The sequence below is a fragment of the Colias philodice genome, chromosome 29 (assembly GCF_061535455.1).
Source record: "Colias philodice isolate Cphi_HAF_F1 chromosome 29, ilColPhil1 Martin Lab GWU primary, whole genome shotgun sequence".
Taxonomy (NCBI): domain Eukaryota; kingdom Metazoa; phylum Arthropoda; class Insecta; order Lepidoptera; family Pieridae; genus Colias; species Colias philodice.
In genome coordinates, this window is record NC_143114.1 from 6,637,276 (window position 1) to 6,663,810 (window position 26,535).

At 34.1% G+C, this 26,535-nt stretch overlaps 2 protein-coding genes across 2 annotated transcripts; one reads left to right on the forward strand and one right to left on the reverse strand.

The window, feature by feature from the left end:
* The first annotated feature begins 153 nt into the window (after nucleotides 1-153).
* Fer1HCH (ferritin 1 heavy chain) lies at nucleotides 154-12,086 on the forward strand. Its single transcript, XM_089712688.1, has 5 exons — nucleotides 154-394; nucleotides 8,224-8,366; nucleotides 9,342-9,476; nucleotides 10,432-10,584; nucleotides 11,514-12,086. The coding sequence occupies exons 1-5, from the start codon at nucleotides 334-336 to the stop codon at nucleotides 11,667-11,669; spliced, it is 648 nt and encodes a 215-aa protein (XP_089568814.1). The 5' UTR covers nucleotides 154-333; the 3' UTR covers nucleotides 11,670-12,086.
* A 718-nt stretch (nucleotides 12,087-12,804) lies between these two features.
* Nucleotides 12,805-24,642, reverse strand: LOC149476055 (luciferin 4-monooxygenase-like). Its single transcript, XM_089713178.1, has 10 exons — nucleotides 24,410-24,642; nucleotides 21,191-21,398; nucleotides 20,253-20,580; nucleotides 19,651-19,804; nucleotides 19,082-19,227; nucleotides 16,571-16,703; nucleotides 15,711-15,792; nucleotides 15,055-15,194; nucleotides 14,311-14,472; nucleotides 12,805-12,907 (listed from the first exon to the last, which is right to left on the reverse strand). The coding sequence occupies exons 1-10, from the start codon at nucleotides 24,524-24,526 to the stop codon at nucleotides 12,806-12,808; spliced, it is 1,572 nt and encodes a 523-aa protein (XP_089569304.1). The 5' UTR covers nucleotides 24,527-24,642; the 3' UTR covers nucleotide 12,805.
* Nucleotides 24,643-26,535: the final 1,893 nt, after the last annotated feature.

A 26,535-nucleotide genomic window follows, 5' to 3' on the forward strand; every position in this document is an offset into this window, starting at 1 on the left:
AAAAGTACCCGTATGTGGGTCCAAACAAGTTTTTTAATAAAGGAAATATTCCACGAATCGCTCGGAACACGAAACCTCGACGCCCTCGAATCTTCCATCCCTGTCTAGCATCATGTGTCATTGTATTCTGAACCACTTGTCAATACGGTAAACTTTTATCACTGCGTAGATTTTCATGAACAGAGACATAAAAGCGCTATTAGTTTTTGTTTTTACGATTTGATAAGTAGCCTTCTGCGCCAGTGAGTGTAAAGGCACTTCTCAAACAACAGTGCAACCCTCACCTTCGTATTTAATTTTTAAATCGTCAAATATCTGTGATATTATAGGAAGATGAAGACTTTATCCCTGGCTCTTTTCTTGGCTGTCTGCTCAGCTGCATTCGCCACACAATGTAAGTTCTTTTTAATTGCTTTTGATAACAATGACTCGTGATATTTTTATAGGTACTTATTATAAACATTTTGTGAATATGGAAAATCGTAAGTTATTTTTATATCTCAATTAATCATAGTTTTGTTTTCTTTTTCCTAGTAGAATTTAAAAACACGTCAAGAACAAGGACACGAGTTTGAATTGACGTTCGACAAATTAAAATAATCCAAATTCAAATTAATTCATAAACAATAGTTCTTTGTTTTGTGAATATTTAAAATTTCAATATTTTTATTGTAATTGCTTGTCATGTTTATAATTTCATCATACTATGACAAAATATGTGGGTTATGACAGATTACTTATGCGGGAATTTTTCAATTACAATACGACCAACGTAACTTGGCGGGCCTGAACATAGCCTCTAAGAACTTTTGCGCATGTACACTCGTAAAAAAAAGTGTTATAGGCATTTATTTCTTTTAAACTGAAATTCGAATAAAAATTTCCTTATACAGAGACCAAGTACAAATAAAATAAATATCAAAACGCTATGAGACATAAAGCAATAAAAATAACCTAATGAATTCAGGATTCACTCAGCAACTCTTAAAAAAACTTTGTCAACATTTTTTACGCCTTCTTCTTTTTCTTTTTTAAAATACTGCGTTAAATCGAATATTATTTTTCTCGCCTGGCGATTTAAAACCATATTATGCTTTGGTGGCATCTTTGTTCCCGAATAATACAAAATTCCAAGTAGAATATTCCAAATTATCACTAAAACAAACTTAAACACGAACAAATTTAAACTTAACACTCAACAATATAATAATAACAAATAATAACGATCAACTCAACGAAAACTTTTGTAACCGCCTGTACTCAAGACAGAGATAGCGACACGAACACGACACCAATGTTAACGTGTGACTGAGATACATAATTGCGTACCGAGAATTGCCGAATATGCACGAAGTTATACGACGTAAACAAAAAGGGATGTCCACTATGCGTGTCTGAGGATATTGATTAATCGATTTTTTTTTCAAATCGATTGAAATTGAATTGTGAAATATATTTATATTTAATTTTATAATAGGTTTCAAATATTCTCAATCAGTCCTTATTGTAGTGGTCGTTTATAAATAAATGATATTTAACTAAATCATGTCTTACAACCATGAAAATAAAATGTTATTAGTTTTTTTTTGCTATTAAACTCGAAATCTCTTTTACTAACGACAAAATTCAATAAGTTTGTAAAGCTATTTCGTTCAGTATCTCATATAAACAAAAATCAATAAATTTCAAATCGATAAAAATCGATTGCGATATTCGTTCGAATAAAGGGATGATTGTGTTTACATAGAGTCAATCCCTAGCCTAGATCTCCGCCCCGCGCACGCCGCCTCATGCCACCATTTCGTTCCTAAAAAACGTTCGTGCGCAGCCTTCTGCGCGAAGTTCAGGCCCGCCAAGTTACGTTGGCCGTAGTGTACCTACATTATTGTTTTTAAATCTATACTAATATTATAAAGCTGAAGAGTTTGTTTGTTTGTTTGAACGCGCTAATCTCGGGCACTACTGGTCCGATTTGAAAAATTCTTTCGGTGTTAGATAGCCCATTTAGCGAGGAAGGTTATAGGCTATATATTAGGGATGATCGATATTCGAAAAACATCGATGTTGACATCGATGTCATAATCGAAAGCCCGACATCGATATTCGATATTTATCGAAAACTGAACATCAATGTTGGATATCATCGATGATTTATGCAATAATAACTGACAAAAAAATAAAACACAGTGTAAAAGTTTGGAATTTATTAAGAAAGAGATCAAATGATTACATATTCCAATATTTTTTATCAATTGACTGCAGGAAGAGTAATTTTGATAAAGAAGAACCTTTTAATCTATTTCTTTGTTGATAAAAGGAACGACCGGTGCGCCCTGAATGAATGAATACGCGTTCAAAGTTCAAAATAAACTTGATTTGTGTTGTGGATGCGTTCATAAAAGACATATTTTGTTTCGTAACTTCATAAGTTGCATTGGTCGTGTCGTGCGTGAGGCCGTGAGTTAACATCGATGACAGATGCCGTTAACATGGATGTTACGATATTTTTCGTATAGCAATATCGATGTTAAAACAGCGATGTTTTTGCTTTCAACATCGATGATCATCGAACATCGATGTTCATCGAGCATCCCTACTATATATCATCACGCTACAACCAACAGGGGTGGAGCTACGAGGGTGAAACCGCGCGGAGCAGCTAGTTGATTATATGTATATAATATTTTAGTTCTAACATCTTTTAAGTAGGGATACAGAGATTGTTTTTTATTTGTTAAAAGTTAATATAGTGTAATATCGAACACAACACTATATTTTTAGGTCACAGGTTATATATATACACAGGTTATATATTATACAAGCTGTGCTCTGCGGTTTTACCCGCATTGCTCTGCTCCTGTTGGTCTAATCACTAATGGCCTTTTATTTTATATCAAATTTAAGTCTAGTACATACATATTATAATGAAAATGAAAAAATTACAAGCAGGTTATAATCATTCTGCATACTATCTATACTAATATTATAAAGCTGAAGAGTTTGTTTGAACACGCTAACCTCAGGGTCGATTTGTCCGATTTGAAAAATTATTTCGGTGTTAGATAACTTAGATAGCCCAATTATCGAGGAAGGCTATAGGATATATATCATCACGCTATGACCATTAGGAGCCGAGCCACGCGGGTGATACCGCGGAGCGCAGCTATTACAAACATATACATGCAAAACTATTTGCAAACCTATGCATTTTTAATATTACTTCCCATGCCATGCGGTTTTAACTGCGGCTGCTAGTTTCAAAAGAAAGTATTTCTATAGGTTATGTTTTTTTCTAATACCTAAATAAACTGAAACACTGCAAAGCATCATCAAAATCTAATCAGTGATTTTCGTATGACAGAGAAACAAACATCCATCCATAAAAATCAACCATTTATTTATTCAGTTAGACTTCTTCGAAGCACTTTTGAATCATCATAACATATTTTTAAAATTTACCACCCACCATCCCCTCCATACTTATAAAGATAATCAACACCCAGACACAGAAAAAACATCAATGTTCATCTCACAAATATTTGCCCCGGGTGGGAATCGAACCCACAACCTCTGACTTGGAAGGCACGGCCACTACCAACTAAGCCAACCAGTCAGTCATATGAGCTTTGATTGTCGGCACTATACCAAAAAATATTCTTCGAATAAATTGACAAATTTTCGATGTGATCAGTTGTTGTAATCCTTGTTCAAACAAATATACTGTTGTAATTAAAAATTAATAAAACTAAAAGTTAGAAAAAACGTTTATACTATCAACAGTTAAATCATCGTAAAGAAATATCACTATCACTACCGTACATAGTATAAAACAAAGTCGCTTTCTCTGTCCCTATGTCCCTTTGTATGCTTAAATCTTTAAAACTATGCAACGGATTATGATGCGGTTTTTTATAATAGATAGAGTGATTCAAGAGGAAGGTTTTAGTAAGTATATAATTTATTAGGTTTTAGACAAAACGGGCGAAGCCGCGGGCGGTAAGCTAGCATAATTATAATAAGATATAATAAAATAAGATAGAATAAAGATATAAAAAAGATATAATAACATATAATAATAAATGATTAAAACTTATTATTAGTGTAAAATGACACTATCTCTAAATATGGGATGTGTGCAAAAATAATCTATTTTTATGTGTTAACCTTGTTTATTATTATTATGTTACAACTTACAAAGCCAACAATATCATATTATCAAAACATTGTAGTTTTTTTTCCTTTGTTTTCGAAAAGAAAATCTACAGAGTTGCCAACTTTAAAGATACCTATTTTTTCCGAACCAGTGATATTTTTCACCACTCTTTATTTTATTCAATTTTTTATTTAATGCTAATGTTGCTTTGTACAATTCAGCTAGTGTTACTAATAATTCACGTATGTGAATGTTTTGTCAAATTCGAGTTATGCCATTGGTTGTTGGTTGGCGCTCTTACCGCGTAAAATTCATAGATAACAAAATGCGTTCGGTAAATCCCTGTGGGATTGTACCTATGCTGTCAGTTGAGGTCATTTCAACTTATCCCATTTGCATAGAATATTTTTTGGGTTTAGGCTTTGTTGAAAGGGTTGAATTAGAGATATTTTTATATTTTTATATTGTTGATTTTAATTGTTGTGTGTTTAATAATTACTAGCTGTGCTCCTCGGTTTGACCCGTAGTGCTCCGCTCCTATTGGTCTTAGCGAGATGATATATATAGACTATATAGCCTTCCTCAATAAATGGGCTATCTAACACCGAAATTTTTTTTCAAATCGGACCAGAAGTTCCCGAGATTAGCGCGTTCAAACATAAAAACTCTTCAGCCTTATAATATTAGTATAGATTTAATTCAGTAAACAGAAGTTACACAGGCTAAAGTACTTTAATTCGAGATGAATCTATTTTATCAGACATGTATATTTTATCACAACGTGACAACTTGAAATAAAGATTAGATATTGTGATAATCTGTGGCTGTCGCGTCCCTTTGTCGATGGTATTATATTAACTACTAGCGGTCCGCCCCGGCTTCGCCCGTGGTACATATTTCGCAATAAAAGGTATGTTCTTTCTCAGGGTCTAAAGATTATCTGTGCCAAATTTCATCAAAATCGGTCCAGTAGTTTATACGTGAAAAGTGAAAACTATACATACATACATACATACGTACAAACCTTTCCTCTTTATAATCCATACTAATTTTATAAATGCGAAAGTAACTAGCTGTCTATCTGTCTGTTACTCAATCACGCCTAAACTACTGAACCAATTTGCATGTAGTATGGAGATATTTTGATACACGAGAAAGGACATAGGCTACCTTTTATTGCGAAATATGTACCACGGGCGAAGCCGGGGCGGTCCTCTAGTATTAGTATACATAGATTAATATATTTGGCGGGAATTTTTATCGATTGTATCGATTTGAAGAATAAAATAACAAATTTTAATTTTTTTAATTTTTTGGTTAGTTACCCAGTCGATGCAAGTAAATTTTCGAAAATATTTGAATGAAGTTCTACTTCTTTTTAAAAATAAAGGAATGTTTCCTTTCAGCAAAATTCGTTATCTTCAGTATTTTAAGTACTTTCCCTCCAGGGCCCATCGAAAATTTCCACACTGTAGAACGTAGAACAAATCTAATATCTAATATTCTTATATGTATTATAAAGGCGAAAGTTTGTAAGGATGTATGGATGTATGGATGTTTGTTACTCTTTCACGTAAAAACTACTGAACCGATTACAATGAAATTTAGCACACATAGAGAGGGTAACTTGGATTAACACATAGGATAGTTTTTATCCCGGAAATCCCACGGGAACGGGAACTATGCGGGTTTTCCTTTGCAAACACGGGCGAAGCCGCGGGCGGAAATCTAGTAATAAGATATAGCGCCAATTTCTTCGAACAGCGTTGCCAAGTTTCTAACTGACCTTTGATCCCTCGTATTGAACGCCTCATTACTTTGCAAATATAATATGTATGACGTATGTGAAATAACTATTTAGTAATCTGTGGTAAATGTCTAGAAATTTAATGGGACAAAGATAAACGTATTTATTGTGTCAGAATTGAATACAATCAGTACATAGTTAAAACAAAGTCGCTTTCTCTGTATGCTTAAATCTTTATAACTACGCAACGGATTTTGATGCATTTTTTATTAGATAGAGTGATTCAAGAGGAAGGTTTTAGTATATAATTAACTAGCTGCTCCGCGCGGTTTCACCCCCGTGACTCCTCTCCCGTTGGTCCTAGTGTGATGATATACTTATAAGTACATCATCATTTTTAAAATCGGACCAGTAGTTCCCAAAATTAGCGCGTTCAAACAAACAAACTCTTCAGCTTTATAATATTAGTATAGATTTATTTGGTTTTAGGCAAAGCGGGCGAAAGCTAGTAATCTATATCTATACTAATATTATAAAGAGGAAAAGTTTGTAATTATGTAAGTATGTATGTATGTATGTATGGTTTTCACGCATAAACTACTGGACCGATTTCAAAAATTCTTTCACCATTAGAAAGCTGCATCTTCACTGAGCAACATAGGCTATATTGCATTTTCAAAAAAATTAGAGATCCTTACCAAAAATGCAATAATGTAACCCAAGGTGTAAAAAATTCCTTAATAAAAATGCTGTCATCGCGTGCGCTGCGGAATCTATTGAAGATAGAACAAAAAAATGTTCTACGGTATTATAGAATGGATCAATATCTACAAGAAAGTCCGCGATACCATATGTCCATCTTCAGTAGTTATGTTACTACAACAACTTTTTTACGTTTTCGAAGTAAATAGAAGTGCCGACAGTATTCAAACCATGTTATCCATACACATATATTAATCCTTATCCCATTAAATGATGTTTTATTATAGACTGTTTCAATACCAGCAAAATACTTTTTAAATAAAAAAAATTGGATATTCCATTCAAAAGATATAACGAATTTTTAAAAGTGTCAATCTACAGAAAATAGTAGGTATACCTACTGTTTAATTCAATGAGCAGGCGTAGTGCGGGACGGGGTGAAGGTGATTTTCATGATTGTGATTAAAAATTAAACCTATAGTCCGACCTATAGTAGACCTTTCACTGTCACGATATCGCTATCTATACGGGTGAAACCGCAGGGCATTGCTAGTAATATAATAAACAGTATCAATTTTTTTTTTCGCTCCAGAAAATTACGATGAACATACTTATTAGGCATCTTTTGTTATTATCAAAGTAATCAACTAATGAAATGTTTATTTTTACATACAATAGCAAATTGAGGAAATTCTTTGAAGTTATTAAACATTATGCTATGTATGTTTGTTTAAACGTTATCATTAGGAAAACAAAATCTGAACTGTTAACCCTAATGTGTTGTTAATGGCTGATGCGCATAATGCATTTATATTTTATACTATTGATTTTATATTATGCTAGCTGTGCCCCGCGGTTTTATCTGCATTGCTCGCGGTTTTATCCTGTTGGTCTTAGCGTGATGAAAATAATATAGCCTATACCTATAGCCTTCCTCGATAAATCGACTATCTAATACTGAATGAAATTTTTAAATCGGAGCAGTAAAGTTCCTGAGATTTGAGCAAACAAACAAATGAAATTTTCAGTTCTATAATATATAGCGCATTTATGACTATTTCGAGAAGAAATAGTTATAAAATATATGTAACTCCATTACACGAGTATGAATGAAAGAAAGGGATACAATGTTAGCAGGTACATACTACATACATAATTGTACATACCAAAATTGACACTGACAGTAAACTGTAAACGTGTAGCCAAAAATGACAATTTATTAAAGAAAGTAAACAAGAAAAATTTATTTAAGAAAAATTTATTAAAGAAAGATTGATATGATAAAAGGAACAGAAAAACTGTTCGTATTTAAAATTTGTTATTTTTTGCTGAGCCCATTTCGACTGTTAGTTCCCATTGGAAGTACCAATGGGAACTTTGTATCTATCTATTACAACAAAATTGTTGTTAAACATCATAATAATCACGAACTTTCTTATCTGTCACAAAAAATAACACAAAAAATCCGCAATGATTTTTTTCCTTCTTTTTTTTCTCCTGACATGACACATTTTTCCTCCATAACTATCATGGTTTTCCACCAATCAAAACCTACAATCTCATTTTTTTTATTTTTTCGTTTACAATGCAATGTAATTTATTTATTTGTTTTGTTGCCTAGGTAACGTAAACCCGGTGAACATTCCCAAGCAATGGATCACGATGTCCCGTGGCTGCCGCGACAGCGTGCGTCGGCAAATACAGATGGAGGTATCCGCTTCTATACAGTACTTGGCGATGGGCGCTCATTTCTCTAAGGATTCGGTGAGTTACATTTGATATACAAAAAATATGTATTACACGTTACAATCGCAGAATGAAAGAATGTAACTAACTAACTGAAAAAAAATCAAGATTTTTTGTGAAAAAATGTATAAAAAATACAATATCTCGGATACAGTGAGTAATAGGGTAGATGAAGTGTAATAAAAGCCAAAAATCGTGATTTTTTGTGAAAAAATATTTAAAAAATACTCATATCTAGTGTAGATGAAGTTAATACTGCTTGTGCTACTACTGCTTATTGTTATTTCAAACCATGGACGTATAAGAAATGACGGACGCCGTATTACGAACAAACAACGTGAAGCCACCATAGTAAGCTAGCGATCGTGTAAACACGCACACACTCTCACCATAGTAAGCTAGTCGGCCGCCATTACGTCGTGAACTACCGACTGATTAACTGCGTCACTGTTTCACAAAAAATATTTAAAATGCCGTCTTGCGTGGTTAAATGGTGTCGCAACAGTACAATTTTAAATAACAAAACACAAGGGATTACATTCCACAGGGAAGCAAGTTATTTCTTTTATGTTTTAATGACAAAATTATTACGGCAAAATTTATAGAAAAAAATACAGCCGCCATTGTCATCAGGACAGCTGTTGCCATGGCAACATGGCACACACACATGGATGTTTCGCCGCCATTACTTATAGGCTTCACTCAATGTTTAGGCGATATACCGTCCGTCTTTTTTTATACGTCCATGTTTCAAACTATTTTTTTCTACAAATGCTTTGTTTAGAAAAAATTATTATTGTTGTATTAAAAATATTAAATTATTTTTGAAAATAATAGTGCTACAAAACAAAAGCAAATTTTCCTCTTTCATTAAATAGTTGAGGTAAGCTTGTTTGGACCGAACCAACCGTAATAAACAAACAAAAAATATTTCCTCTTCATAACAATAGTACATGATTGTAAGTTTTTATTTATTTATTTATTTTTTCACAGATAAACCGTCCTGGTTTCGCCAATCTATTCTTCGAGGCTAGCAAGGAGGAACGCGAGCATGCGATGAAGCTTATCGAGTATCTGTTGCTGAGGGGAGAACTAACCAATAATGTGTCATCACTTATCAACGTTCGGGTGAGTGGACAAACTGACAAAAAAATTGGTAGGATAGAGAAAAATGTATGCAGCAGATTTTTTTTAAAAACAGGTAAGAAAAATGCGCAGAAAGTTTTTTTTTGTGGTGGTTCATGAAATAGGACAAGAAAATATGTAGTGGACAATGGACTAATGATGTATTTTTAAAATGCATAAGTGTTGATAGCCAAGAGTGGCCATATACAGGGTGTCCCACTATTGGTATCCTAAGCGCGAAGGGACTTGTAGTTTTGCATACACTGATCACGTAAAAAATACCTAAACAACAAAATTACGTCAAAATTTTTTTGCTAAATTTTTCCTGAAAATCCAAGTTTTCTTCTCTAGCTTCGCGCAGCCGGCATATACCGCTTCTCTAATGTGAGCATTTTGTCTATGAAAACATAATCTTAAACGATATCTCACATGCGGGTGGCAAATTTGGGCGTGTTGCTTGTTAGGGGTGTACACATAGAGTTTTAAGAATTCATCTATCCGAAAAAAAAATGCGTCTGGAATTTTATAAGTATTTTTTACGTACTCAGCGTATGCAAAACTATAACCTCCTTTGAGCTTAGTATACCAAAAGTGGGACACCCTGTATAATAATAAAATACAATATATTGTAGCAATGGCAATGATGTTAGTAATAAAAAATAAATAAAATAAAGTGGTAGTGGGTTCGATTCCCACCCAGTGCAAATATTTATGTGATGAACATACCTAGATATTTGCTCTGTTTTTGGGTGTGATAATTATCAATATGAGTATTTTTTTTAAATATGTATATTTATCAGCCATCTTGTTTCCATAACACAAGCGAAAGCTTAGTATGGGATCAGATCGTGCCGTGTGTGAAAATGTCCTGAAATACTTATTTATTTCAAATATATTTAAAAGGTTTATCTATTTATTGCTATAGGTACTTATATCTTATAATATTTTTTTTCTCCAGGCCCCCGAACGCAAGTCCTGGGCAAGTGGTCAAGAAGCCCTCGAAGAAGCCCTAAAGATGGAGACCGAAGTCACCAAAGCCATCAGAACTGTTATCGTGAACTGTGAAGACGATAGGCAAGCGGCTGCTGGTCAAGATAACAATGATTACCATGTAAGTATTATATTAATAGACCAGGGTCGATAATTTTTGAAACAAAAAAAAATAGTAGTTGGATGAAACCCATTAGAAAAGGAAGAAAGGGGGGGCTACTAGATCTTGTTATTACTTACAACTTTGCCATATCCATAGGACTTGTAGTTTTGTCGGAATTTAAGAGAAACCATTTTTTAGCCTTAAAAGCCCCTCCCACTTCCCAAACTCGGATTGTCTGTAATTTATTTTTCGTTTAATTTTTATCACATTCCCCTCCTTTTCTAATGGGTTTCATCCTACTACTATTTTTTTAAGTTTTTATCATTTTGGAAGGGATTGGCCCTGGTGTATAATAGTAAGATAATATTTAAAAAGAGCAACGATGGAGTTTCTTGCCAGTTCTTCTCCATAGATACTGCTTTCCGAATCGGTGGTAAATGTAAAATATATGTAATGACGATTTGAAAGTGCTTCTAGAAGTATAATTGAATAAATAATTGTTTGAGTTTGATATGTATGTAATACTAGCTGTGCCCCGTGGTTTTACACGCGTTGCTCCGCTCCTGTTGGTCTTAGCGTGATGATATATAGCCTATAGCCTTCCACGATAAATGGGCTATCTAAGACCGAAATAATTTTTCAAATCCGACCAGTAGTTCCTGAGATTAGCACGTTCAAACAAATATTAGTATAGATTTCTTTTTTCTATTTTTCAAATATTAATAAATTGCATTTATTGATTAAAAACGAAGTTGTCATGACTTATTTTAATTATGTGCATGATGTGCATAAAATTATATATTATGTATGTTTATAAGCCATTTGGTTTGCACAACACGAGCGAAAGCTTAGTATAGAATCAGATCGTGCCGTGTTTGAAAAATGACCTGAAATATTTATTTATTGCCTAAAATTCTGTATTAACTAACATTTACAATAATTTTCAGCTTGTCGACTATCTAACTGGAGAATTTTTGGAAGAACAATACAAGGGACAACGCGATCTCGCCGGCAAAGCGTCCACACTCAAGAAGATGATGGACCGTCATTCTGCCCTTGGAGAGTTCATCTTTGACAAGAAACTCCTTGGCATCGACGTATAAGCCACAATAAAAAAAAAATTAAAAATAAAAACATGTTTAAATTTAGAACAAACCCCATGACGGGACTAATAGTTTTTTTTATTTAAAAAAAATTCAAACGTCATTCAGCCTGGCATAGACAACTTTTTTTTTAACATCTGTCAAATGTCATTTTGATTGTTACCAGTTGAAAATTTTATGAATAAAAAAATATAGGTTATGAAATGTTTAGAAATACGAAAGTGTAGTACAAATTAATTCGAATACAGTAAAGACATTTTAATGACAATCCATAGAAATGCGTAGATTGTTTTTTACTCCACTTTTATTTGTGTTTTAATGTAAGTCGCCTAGAATAGCTATTATAAAATAGTGCGACGTCAGTAATATAGTTTTGTCAATTGTAATTTTTTAATAATAATTTATACTCCACCAAAATGCCTTTTATTTCTAAAAATAAGCCAAAAACCCATAATATTAACTTGTGAGCAAAAAAAACGATTATGAACGAACTAAGTATGATTAAAATTTATCACAATAAAAAATTAATGATGAATTATAGACAAAGATTTTGTTCATATAAATAAAATGTCTTTAAATTAGGTAATGAAAGCGAGTACGAATGGTTAAAACTTGTCCAAAGAAAATAATAATGAATAAAATATTGTTTGTTACCATTGAGTTACTATATACTACGTACTAGAGAGGCCATCGCTACTACACTATTTTGTAACACTAGCTAGAGTCAATCGTCTCAAACCATTTTTTTGTTACATTGATTGGTTTCAATTGATAAGTTTATTCATATTTTTTTAATAAGATAGGTACCAAAATTTAGTTGTTACATTGATTGGTTTTAATGTATATGTAATAAGAGGCAGAATATCTACAAATTGTATGACTCACTAGCGACTCCGCGCCGCTGCGCTTGTCGCACAGATTTTGTTCGTGGTGTCCTCTCTATAATAATACCTCAATGTTTGTTACCAATGTTTGTTACTCGGAAAAAATGTAAATTTTTATGTTAAACAAACTTCATATTGTTTTTGAGTTGAATTATAAGAAACGAAGAAAATAAACACAATGTAAATAATTTCTTCCTTTATTAAATCAATTCAAATTAGTTACATATTAATTATATAGAATGTAATGTGTATTTATATCATGTTTCTTAATGCTTTTCTGTCCAATTTTGTCCCGGCTCCTCTTGGTAACTTCTCCACAAATCGAATACCTCCCGACATTGTTACAGATGGCATCTACAAATAAAAATTTACCATTTAAAATCAATTTTAAGTTCATATACTACATTTGTTGCCTGAAATAAATAAATAAATAATTATTATAAAACAATGTTTGAAAGGGAACTAAGTATCAAATAAATAACTTTTGAAAAAATAAGATATTCGACCAGAAAGATAATTTTGGAAATTAGCTTAAAAATGCTGAAATAATAGAATTTCCAATACCTATTGTTATTATTTTTATCGGAAAACTAAGAATGTTAGTTAGTGTGCATACATCTTCTTATCTTCTTATATATAAAAATGAATCGCAAAATGTGTTGGTAAGCGCATAACTCGAGAACGGCTGACCCGATTTCGATAATTCTTTTTTTATTATATTCCTTGAAGTACGAGGATGGTTTTTATGTAGAGAAAACGAAAATATGTACCACGGGCGAAGCCGGGGCGGACCGCTAGTCTTATATATAAAAATGAATCGCAAAATGTGTTGGTAAGCGCATAACTCGAGAACGGCTGAACCGATTTCGATAATTCTTTTTTTATTATATTCCTTGAAGTACGAGGATGGTTCTTATGTAGAGAAAACGTAAGCATGTACCACGGGCGAAGCCGGGGCGGACCGCTAGTTAAAAATAGATATACTAAACTAACACTTTCGATTTAGGAGATCTGTAAATACTTAGCGAGTTTTCGGAGGAGAAGCTTGTAAAGAATGATATGACACAAATGGTATGGAGGATGATTCCCTCCATCGAAGTAGGGAGGATCTTCGACCAGTCTACTCAACTGGCCGGTAAGGCCCCGATGAATGATGTCGGAAAGTTGTGTATATGCTCTGTAGCGAAAACATTTCTCTTGCGCGATTCAGAGCGAGGCGTCGCTACAGATGGGAGTAAAGATAAGGACTAGAAAGGGTAATGTAATTTTCAAAATACCATAGTATTATACAAGCTTTCCGCCCGCGGATTCACCTGCGTTTTCAAAGAAAAACTCGAATACCTAGCAAAACCTAGGTATCCTATGTGTTAATCCATATCTGTAGGTACTAAATTTCATTGTAATCGGTTCAGTACCCAGTATTTGCGTGAAAGAGTAACAAACATACTTACATATAACATACACATACAACATACACACCTACATCTATACTAATATTATAAAGAGGAAAGGTTTGTATGTATGTATGTATGATTTTCACGCATAAACTACTGGAGCGATTTTGATGAAATTTGGCACAGATAACCTTTAGACCCTGAGAAAGAACATAGGCTACCTTTTATTGCGAAATATGTACCACGGGCGAAGCCGGGGCGGACTGCTAGTATTATACAAAAATATATCCATCCTCAGAAACTTTCGCATCTATTATAATATTAGTAGTTAGGATAGGATTATCTGTGCTAATTAATACTTACTTTAGAACTCAAATACTCAGCAACTTGTTTTTCATTTATATCGCAGTTGATTTGTCGAACTATAAATGCTATAGGGGCTTCGCTAAAGGGAAGAGATGTGACACCAACATCTCTGATGGATGGATGTTTCAGTAACACATTCTCTATTTCTGATGGCGATAGCTGTAAGTAATAAATATATAGATAATTAATTCAATATTATGTCGTAGGTACCTACGTAATTGAGCAGTTGTTTTTCAGTAAAAAAATTGAGGATTAAAATATAATATACGTATGAACATTTATTTTGAAGTGAATCTTCTTTGGATTCGTTTGAGACGTCAGTCATGGTAATACCGTCACGTCATGGAGTAAGGCCGAAGGCGACAATTTTGGTATCTATAAATTTTGCTAAAAAGTTTCACTTCTGATACGTGTGCTCCGCACACACGCTCTTTTATGTATCCAATTACTACTTAAAAATAATAAAACAATAAGATGGTCATGAAATTATTCTATTGTCACCGATCTAATCCTCCTTGAAAAGTATATAAAATTTGAATTAAATCTGTCCGTTTTAAGTGAGTCAAAATCGAGTCTTTGTTTTTTATATATTTTACTGCGTCGCCCATACGCACCAGCAATGCCGGGGATATAATTGTCAGTGCGTTGCCGGCCTTGTAAGGTAGGAAAAAAAGGAGTCGGTTACATACAAACATACAGGTGAAGCAAATAAAAGCGTGTTTAAAAACATTTGCGACTCACCGAACACCCTTTATACTTGATCATCTCCTTAATCCTGTCCACTATGTAGAAATGCTTGTCATCATCATAGTACCCCACATCACCGGATTTGTAGAACCCTTCATCATCCAAATAAGCGCGTTCTTCATCACCGATGTAGCCTTAAATAAGTATTAAAAAGTTAGAAAAGCTCTTACAGATAGAATATTATACAGGGTGTCCCACTATTGGTATACTAAGCGCGAAGGGACTTGTAGTTTTGCATACACTGATCACGTAAAAATACTTAAAACAACAAATTTACGCCAAAATTTTTTTGCTTAATTTTTCTATCTATCTAAGTATGAAAACATAATCTTAAACGATACCTCACGTGCGGGTGTTAAAGTTGAGCGGATTGCTTGGGGTGTACACATAGAGTTTTAAGAATTCATCTATTTGTCAAAAAATTCGTTTGGAATTTTATAACTATTTTTAACGTACTCAGCGTATGCAAAACTATAATCTCCTTGGGGCTTAGAATACCGTTGCTGGGACACCCTGTGTAATTCTCGTGTCACAATGTTCGTTTCCATACTCCTCCGAAACGGCAATTCAAATCGGACCAGCAGTTCCTGAGATTAGCGCGTTCAAACAAACTCTTCTGCTTTATAATATTAAAAATATAGATAACTCACCACACATTAAAGATAAGGACTTGAAGCGTATTTCTCCATGTTTGTACGGACCTACGGGTTGCTGTGTCTCGAGGTCAACCACCTGAAATATCAAAATCAAACTCAAACTCATACTCAAACTTTCAGTAGAGAAAATTTATTTGTGTTAGTTAAGTAATTAGTGTCATTATGAGTTGGTGTCGCTTTTTCGTTATTTTAGTATCTTTATTTTGAAGTGAAACTTCTTTATCGGGGTTGGAAAAAATTTAGTGTAACATTTTTTCGTTACGCGTGACATTTTTCCGTTACGCGTCTTTTTCTTATCCCTACCACGCGTGATTCGACGTATTTCTGTAAAGTTCCATATTATAGTAAATTATTTTTTGAAAAATAAGGTCATAAAGAAGTTTCACTTCTTACGTGTGTACAGTAGTACCTACACGCACACATTTTTTATACTATGTAGGTACGTTCCTTACCAATGAATATATTTTTATTTCTAAAATTAATAATAATTAAATTATCATGTTAAATTAGCAAATGAGGACAGAGGAAATTCAAATTATTCATTTTTTTTGTGTGGTGTCCTCAATGTTAGCCAGAAGGGCTTCTACATTTTAACGCGGACGCGACAAATTATTCAGTGATTGTCGTTTGTAATGGGTCCTTGATATTTTTTATTGACAGCTTTCCTTTGGCTTGTCCAGTAAATTCAAGTAGATATTAATATAATATATATATATATATATATATATATATATATACATTATATTGATTAATTCCACAACTTTTTAGAGCAACCTACATATTAAGTGTGCATTTAAAAGGTAATTCTTTAATTAATTATAAATCTTTCAATCAAACTCAAGTTAAATAGGTACCTTAAAAACTGTCCCCGCGCAGGCAACACCAACACTGCCTAGTTTATTTTTCTCAGTGTCGCCATCCTCTTTGACGATACAGCCCACCTCTGTCAGACCATATATTTGGGTCAACTTTTTCAAACTCTTGAATCTATATTGAAATAAAATATTATTAATTTACTATAGGTATTAATGACTAGATTGCATTTTGAACGAAATAAATAATTATATTAATATCAAATTATTAAATTAATGAATATTGTGAAATACACCATATTGAAATAATCCTGTCTTGTTAAATAAAGGAATTTATTTATTTATTTATCATTAGACTTCTTCTAGAAGCACTTTTGAATCGTCATTACATAGTTTTACCATTTACCACCGCTTTTTTGCCACTGGTTCCAAGGATAACGGTGTTTACACTAACAGCTTATACAGAGTGTTCCACCGTCGGTGTTCTAAGCTCAATGGAGGTTATAGTTTTGCATACGCTGAGTATGTAAAAAATACTTATAAAATTCCAGATGCATTTTTTTTAAATAGATGAATTCTTAAAACTCTTTGTGTACCTACACCCTTAACAAGCAACTTTGCCACCCGCACGTAAGCTATCGTTTAAGATTATGTTTTCATAGACAAAATGCTTACATTAGCGAAGCGTTGTATGCCGGCTGCGCGAAGTTAAAGAAGAAAACATGAATTTTAAGGAAAAATTTAGCAAAAAAATTATGGCGTAATTTTGTTGTTTAAGTATATTTTCGTGATCAGTGTATGCAAAACTGCAAGTATACCGATAGTGGAACCTTTAAATTACCATAGACGAGCGAAAAAAACATATGTGATTTGATTTTCTCTTACATCTTATGAACACATATGTCAGAGGTGAAACTTCTTTGGCAAGATTCCAAGATACCACTTACTTAAACTACTTACTTACTCCATGACGTGACGGTGTTGCTATGACGCGACCTTGAAATTTTACTCTCAACGCGCCGAAAGAAGTTTCACTTCAAGAACTGCATCAAATTCCGGTCCGTAGTTATAAAGATCGAAGCATACCACAGACATGTATCAAGATAGACTAAGCGAGTGTATGTACTTCCCGTGTCCAAACTAAGATTATGAAACTTACTTGACGCTGGCCTACACTCAGTCCGCGCTTGCAGTTCGCCAAGGAAAGACGTGAAGCTGAATAAAGTAAAATGCCGAATTACGCCGTTATAAACTGTAGAAACTCCACAGCTGTGAGTGGCCGAGTTAGCAGAGATGTTTCCTTCCACCGGTAAGTAATCAGAATATGCACTATTTATTTTAAAATCAAATAAAGAATATCTGTGGAAAACGATCGTGACAAACACGGATACCAAATCATACGAAATGATTCGGAATACATTGCGGCTTTTACTTGGCACGGTAAAGATCGAGTCGTATGATAACAAGCAATGAATAGCGTCTTCTCATTTTTTTGTTCTCATTTTTCTGTCCAATTTTGTGGTTAGTGATGTTCATTTGATGCAACAGTTCTCGATTCTAATCGATTTTATAATCGAACAGAAAAATGATAATTTGAAGGAGCAATTTTTCAGAAAAAAAGGCATAGATTTTTTTTGTCATTTAATACGACTTGACCTAGAACTTTTAAGTATTTTAATACAAAGGTACTAAAAATAAATATTATGACATGGACGCCATTAGTTAAAGTGTCATCTTGGGAGTTTTTTAAGAAAACTCCTTATTGCTTAGACTATGTTTGTTTTTTCAGTTTTCCAAGTAACCCGAACATAAAAGAAAAATGGATTGATGCAACGGGACATAAAGATTGATTGATTGACAGTTTCATTACTTTCTTTCGATGGCCTCTCTAGTACGTAGTACACGGTAACTCAATGGGCATATGTAAGAAAAAGCTAAAACACATTAGTTTACTTGTTAGAATATTAAAAGGTTTATAAATTTATTTTATCATTCCTCTGTCTATGGTAATTATCATTTTTCTGTCTTGAATCGATTTAGTAATCGATTACGATTCATTTATTTAATTACCTCTTAGACATAGATCTAGTTTGATCTGATTTCTTTCGATTTATTTCGATGGGATAGGACGATACTAGAATCGCCGCGCGAGTGGCGTCCTAATCGATTTAGCGTAAAATGAAATTACCATCACTAAAAAGCGCTCGTGACGTCATAACGCGTCAAGGTCAGTACAAAAAATATGACACGCTTGGTTTTCATACAGATCGCGGTACTTGCGTAGTCTATCTATGTCTGTGAAGCATACATTCATTCAGACGCGGGAAGCGACTTCGCTTTATGATTTAACTAGCTTACCGCCCGCTGCTTCGCCCGCTTTATCTAAAACCTAATAAATTATATACTAAAACCTTCCTCTTGAATCACTCTATCTATTAAAAAAAATTGCATCAAAATCCGTTGCGTAGTTTTACAGATTTAAGCATACAAAGGGACATAGGGACAGAGAAAGTGACTTTGTTTTATACTATGTAGTGATAGTGATATACTTACTTATCTTTAGCACTAGCTAATAACTCAGAACTGATAGGAATGCTCGTACAGAACAAAACTTGTAGAGAAGAAACATCGTATTTATGTAATTCTGGGTATTTGATAAGATCCGTAATTGTTGTTGGCACTATTTGTATGTTATCTACCTGAAATAGGGGAAAAAATATTATATAAGTATATATATATATATATATATATAGTATGTGCCGAACACAAGTGAAACGTCTTTTTTTTGGCAAGATTCAAAGTAATTACCAAAAATCGTCGCCTTACTCCATGATGTGACGGTATTGCCATGACGCGACCTTGAAATTTTACTCTCAACGCGCCTAAATTTTCACTTCCAAAATATGACAAATATGTTCTATCGGTCCAACTATACTCTACTGCAGTCCAACGGAGAAAGATTTTAGAAATCCGTCCAATAGTTCCTGAGATTAGCGCGTTCAAACATACAAACAAATATTTCAGGTTTACATTTCTACATAAATAGAGAAGAGAAGTACAGATTAACAGTTTAACAAAACCTCCTTTGAAGAAGTAGGTTCCTGTCAATTTTATAACCTTACCTTATATTTTTCAATGGCTTCCAAATAATCTTTCGTGTCGTTTTTCAAAGTGAACACGATTGTATATCCCCAAGAGAGAGAAGCCAGGGTATGGTACAGACCAAAGCTGTAGTACCATTCCCGTGTGGACAGCATAGTATAATGTTCGTTATCTCTGGAAGTTATTGTTTATTAAGACAGAGAAGATGGTTTATCCTAAAGTCAATAGTCCTAAAGTCGTTTTCCCTGAAGTAGTTTAAATCTATTGTGTCGTGGCCCGATCGGGCCGCTCGGTGGTCAATGGGTTATAGGATTAGCAAAAACTAAATAAATTAATATTAATGGAAATGGTATTTCTCCTAAAGTCAATAGTCCTAAAGTCATTTTTCCTAAAGTAGTACGCAAGAAATGCAAAAACTAAAGTAAAATGGATGGTTTTTAAATTTTAATCCTTAGTGTTATGGCATAAAATACAATTTAGATAAATATGAAACATGGGTGGCCTAACTAGTAGGGTTTTGATCCTGCCTCATATTAATTTTATCTGTATACTATAAAAATAAATAAAGATAGATCTTTTAGCTTAAATACAGCACATGCCACATAGCTTTTATAATACCTACCTTGGATCATACAAAACATTTCTATTAGTCATCATAAAACTTCTATGCGTATATTTAGCAGCTTTTGGCATCCCACTCGTGCCTGACGAGAACTGTATTATAGCTATCTCTTTCCAACCTTCAACTGGAGTCGGTTCGAAGTTTTCTATTGGTGCGTGCTCTGTGAGGAACTGTTTAAAACTCATAGGTCCTATGTGCTCATCTGTGTATACGATTATGTGCTTTATGTAAGTTGCTGAGCGTAGTGTTGCTTGGTGCTTTTCGTATGCATCTTTTGATAGGAATAGTACTTTTGGTTTTGTTACATTCAGACGGTAGAGAATTTGTTCTGAAATTAATTGGTGAAAGAATTCATCAACTATACAGGTGTCCCACCGTTGGTATACTAAGCTCAATGGAGGTTATAGTTTTGTTTACGCTGAGAACGTAAAAAATACACGCAAAAAATAGATGAATTCATAAAACTCTATGTGAACACCCCTTACAAGCAACCCACCCATGACCCAACTTTGCCAACAGCACATGAGCTATCGTCTAAGATTATGTTTTCATAGACAAAATGCTCACATTAGCGAAGCGTTATATGCTGGCTGCGCGAAACTAGAGAAGAAAACATGAATTTTAAGGAAATATTTAGCAAACAATTTTTTATGTAATTTTGTTGTTTAAGTACATATTATGTATTTATTTTTACGAGATCAGAGTATGCAAAACTAAAAGTCCCTTCGCGCTTAGTATACCGATAATGGGACACTCTGTATAAACATTAGATATTGTCAAAATGGTACCAAAATCAGTATAATATCTTTAACATAAATTTTCTACGACAGTAACTAAATTTTTTATTTATTTTAGAAACACAGGCTACCTTTTATCAAAACACCATGCGGCCGAAGCCGCGGGCGGAAGCTAGTTTTGTATAATTTTAGTAGCTTTACCATCAATAACACCATTATCAGCGGCTGAGAAAGTCGCGCCCGTGCACAGTATCCCCACGACCGTCGGCATGAACTCCGTCCGCTTTTCGCAGCAAATGCTGACCACGTCCCCCACGCTGACATTGAGACGTTTCAGCGAGAGAGCTATGTTGACTGACAACTGGGCTACTTCTTTGTAGGTCATTTTTTGGTTTGTGTCTGCATCTATCTGAAATTGTGTTTTATATTATTATAAATATTAACTAGCTGCGCTTCGTGGTTTCACCCCCATGGCTCCGCTCCTGTTGGTCCTAACTCCTAACGTGATGATATATAGCCTTCCTATCTAACACTGAAAGAATTTTTAAAATCGGAGCAGTAGTTCCTGAGATTAGTGCGTTCAAACAAACTCTTCAGCTCTATAATATTATTGTTTTTTTAATGAAATTTGAATTTGATATTTTCTTTTATCTTTATTATCTTTTATAGCATTGACATGTTTTATCTATACTATCTATACTAATATTATAAAGAGGAAAGGTTTGTATGTATAACATAAACTACTGGACCGATTTTGATGAAATTTGGCACAGACAATCTTTAGACCCTGAGAATGAACATAGGCTACCTTTTATTGCGAAATATGTACCACGGGCGAAGCCGGGGCGGACCGCTAGTAAATATATATTTTGAAAGAATAGAAAAATTACCGGTAAGGCAGAAGATGCGGGTAGGAACCCGCCTCGTGATGGAATTTTTATGTTTTTTTTAATTCATTCTTTGTTATTTTATCAAATTATTTTTATAACTAGCGGTCCGCCCCGGCTTCGCCCGTGGTACATGTTTACGTTTTGTCTACATAAAAACCATCCTCGTACTTCAAGGAATATAATAAAAAAAGAATTATCGAAATCGGTTCAGCCGTTCTCGAGTTATGCGCTTACCAACACATTTTGCGATTCATTTTTATATATAAGAAGATGTGTCTGTGCATCGGTGTCGGAGACTTTAGGGGGGTGAAATATGGGGATTTTTATCGACAAATCACTATCCCAATTTTCTCTTGGCCCCTCCATACTAAAATGGCAGCCATTTTGTTTTTTTTACTTCGCAGCTCAGGCGCCTGCACTGTTTTAATCATTGCTATCGATGTAGACGTCTTAGGAAGACAAAAGAGGTGTCATTTGAAAGCTAACAATGTAGACAATCAATTTATGATCCATTAAATTCAATATAATTTTCAAAAAATAAGAAACACGAACTAATAAAAAAAAACCTAATTTTATATTGCATTTTTTTTTTAGTTTTTTATCTTTATCTTGAAAACGAATCCGTCAAGCAATATTTTTTTTAACGTTTTCTAAAAGTATAAGATATTTTCTTTAAAATAAATCTTACTTCAAAGCCATATGTAAGATAGTTCAAAAGTTGTGTTGGTTTAAATATGACCCATAAAAACGTTAGTAAAAAACACATGTCAAACAATAGACTCCAGGTCCCAGATTACAAGTATTATTTTAATGGGCGTGTCTTAAGACAGCTCTGCTTTGTGACAACATGTTAGAAAGAGACGTGTATAGGGTTTGAGTGAGACAAAATTTCGGTTCTACTCAGAATAGGACGCACTGACAGGCAGTCGTCCCTCGCCCAGCGTTGTGATTATAGTCTCATCTGTCAAAGATACTGTGCATTGTTATTTTTTTCGCTATCTAATGGAAGAGCGTCGTTTTTCCAGGCACGACGTGGCCAACATCCATTTTGTCTATGGATTTTGCAACGGGAATGCGAATGCTGCTGTGAGAGAGTATACGAGAAGATTCCCCAATAAACCTACGCTGAATGCTCGCACGTTCATCAGATTACACTTGAATCTCTCCGAATATGGAATTAGAAGACCCGCTAATGAACGTACTCATTTGGTATCTCCGCGGGAGAAGAGGTGTTTGAGTTAATAACGCAAGCTCCACAACTGAGTGTTCGTCGCATTGCGATTAGACTCAATTTAACGAAATGGACTAATAACATGTGTCGATTAGGGCAACTGCTTGTCTGCAACATAATGGAGGACATTTTGAATCGTGGTTGTAATAGTTTAAGTAAGATTACATTAATAAATGATTAATGGTTTTAATTTGTTTTGTCTTTACCCATAGTATAGTTAGAAACACTACCTTTTTTCAATCATCATAGTTTCAAAACTATTTAACTTAGGACCTTGATGTAAAAATTATTTTAATGAAAATGTCCTGTATTACAAAAAAACAATAAAAAAAATATTGCTTGACAGATTCGTTTTCAAGATAAAGATAAAAAACTAAAAAAAAAATGCAATATAAAATTAGGTTTTTTTTATTAGTTCGTGTTTCTTATTTTTTGAATATTATATTGAATTTAATGGATCATAAACTGATTGTCTACATTGTTAGCTTTCAAATGACACCTCTTTTGTCTTCCTAAGACGTCTACATCGATAGCAATGATTAAAACAGTGCAGGCGCCTGAGCTGCGAAGTAAAAAAAACAAAATGGCTGCCATTTTAGTATGGAGGAGCCAAGAGAAAATTGGGATAGTGATTTGTCGATAAAAATCCCCATATTTCACCCCCCTAAAGTCTCCGACACCGATACACAGACACATTGTATAAGATTATTACTTATTCTCTTTCAAGTGTCTCAAATTTAAGGTACACTTTAGGTATACCGCCTCCTTGGTACAGTGGTTGACGCATGTGCGTAGAACCGAGGGGTCCTGGGTTCGATTCCCGGTGGAGACTAAGAAGAAAATGTCTCGGTCTGGCAGGACACAGAAGCCTGATCACCTGCTTGTCCCTAAAAAAAATATATCAGTGAAACTGATTATTGATACAAAAATGCATCTGCCCCTTACCCCACTAGGGGGGACACACTTCACGTTTTTTAGGTATAATATGTATAACTAGCTATCTGCCCGCGGCTTCGCCCGCGTTTTCAAAGAAAAACCCACATAGTTCCCGTGGGATTTCCGGGATTAACATATCCTATGTGACCAATTACTCTCTATATGTGTGCTTAATTTCATTGTAATCGGTTCAGTAGTATTTGCGTGAAAGTGTAACAAACACATCCTCACATACTTTCGCATTTATAATATTAGTAGGAAACTCCGTAACTCCCACGGGAACAGGATCTACGCGAGTTTTCTTTTGATTACGCGGGCGAAGCCGCTGGCGGAAAGCTAGTGTTAATTAATAAATTGACTTACCAATGCAATATTGTCGCCAAATTTGATGCACATCTGCAGCAAATATTTGCCAAAATGCAGATCTGCTGGTATATTTGCATCATCTGCTCCATAAATGTGCAATGGATTCCTCAACATTGTATGTAAGAAGCTTCTAGTGTTTTCGAGAACGTATGAAAAGTTTTCTATACTACGAGTTGTAGAAAAGGTTAAAAATGTTGTATGATAGGTTGCAAAAGATGTATGGAAGAAAGTTATTTACAAATTGTAGAAAAGGTTTAAAAGAGTTTTATATGTATAGTTAAAAGGTTGATAAAATAATGTATGAAAAAAAGTTGTTAATTGAATTGTATGGAAGGAAAGTATTTCGAATAATCGATAGTTTTAAATTATTTAATATATGAAATTTGTATGAAAAGGTTATTTTTGATTTTATGAAGTATATTAAATACAATAATTGGAGAAAGTTGTATGGATGAAAGACAACACGACACTGTTATCCAGGTAATTTTAAAATAGCTTAATTACAAACAAATGGTTGTTTATCGGAATTGGGTTTCTTATTTATAGTTTTTCGATTATCAAGTTTTTTAGGGTTCCGTAGTCATAGGGTGAAACGACGCTCAATTACTAAGGGCGGCCGTACACGGACCACTTCAAGCAGTTGAGACCAACGGCTTGAAGCCGCGACCGCGCGGTGAAATATAGACATTCATTCACTGCCGTACACGGACTGCTCGAGCCGTCGCGACCGCTTCAAGCGGTGCGCGGTTTGTAGCGACAGCTCGAGCAGTCAACGATGGACTACCCGAGCAGTCCATGTAGTACTTCACTCAGCCGTTAACTGGTCGAGCTGCCCGTGTACGGCCGTACACATGACATCTCGATCAGTCACGACCGCTTTGCTGTCACCAGGCTATATTTCATGAACCGTGATAGTTAGACAGTTGAAATTTTCAGAGATGATTCATGACAAAATTTCAGTATTTCTATTACAAATATTAACAAATCGATTTGCATGGGTGAACAATTTTTGCATTTGCTCTATAGCTATATTGTGTACTGATACTGAACCCTTAGTGTTACGAGTGCGACTCGCACTTGACTGGTTTGTTTTATTGCTTGACTAGCCACTCGCCGCGGTTACACCTGAGTTTACTCGAGTATCGACAATTATTTTTATTTTATATAATAGGTAACTACACATAGTAGATACATAGTATAGAAAATAATCCAAAAATATTGATGCTAAATAATTTTAATACATATATATTTAAACTACATTTAGGTAATTTAAATTTTCTATTGACTATGTATTTCAAGGTGCTTTCACTACAAAAAAAAATCGGTTAAGTTTGTTTTAAATTTATACATCAATAAACAACTCTTATCAAAAAACTTTCGAGTTTTATGAATACATGAAATTTCATCAAATAACAGACACACAAGATTGTTTTATGGAATAACGGATATAGAAAACTTCGTCAGTTTATATATTTTGTTAGATATATGTGTATTTGTTCGCCGTTTAATTTACAAAACCGGTTTTTACTGATAAGACAAACTTTTAAAACCCATGAAGCATGCTCGTGTAAATAATATTTATTTTGTAAAAAAAATTTAGGGTTCCGACTTCCGAACCACAAAATAAAAATGGGACACTGTAAGATTACTTTGTTGTCCATCTGTCTTTATGTCAATACCATTTTTCTTCTGAACGCGTGGAGGACGGAGGTATCAAGCTAAAATTTATATTGAACTAGCTTACCGCCCGCTTTGTCTAAAACCTAATAAATCTTAATATATATATGGGCGGATGGCCATATTCATCAGAATCACCCATATCTTCAGTAAATTATAATGTTGGTGGAAACAAATGAATCATCAATGTTACAAACAAATGTTATGTAATCGTACAAATCTATGCACTAGTAATTAGGGAATCACTTGATCAATCGCTTTTAATTAGTTTCGTTACAACAATGCACAAGATTACTCGGAACAATAGCGATTCGTCGCAAACGTGGTGCTCTAACCGTTCTTCGTTTGTAACCAAGCAACGTCTGCAGCCGACCATCGACGCGACGCTCCGCCAGATCGACAGTTGTCAAATCTCGTTCCGATGTAATTCTCATCAGCCAGTAATA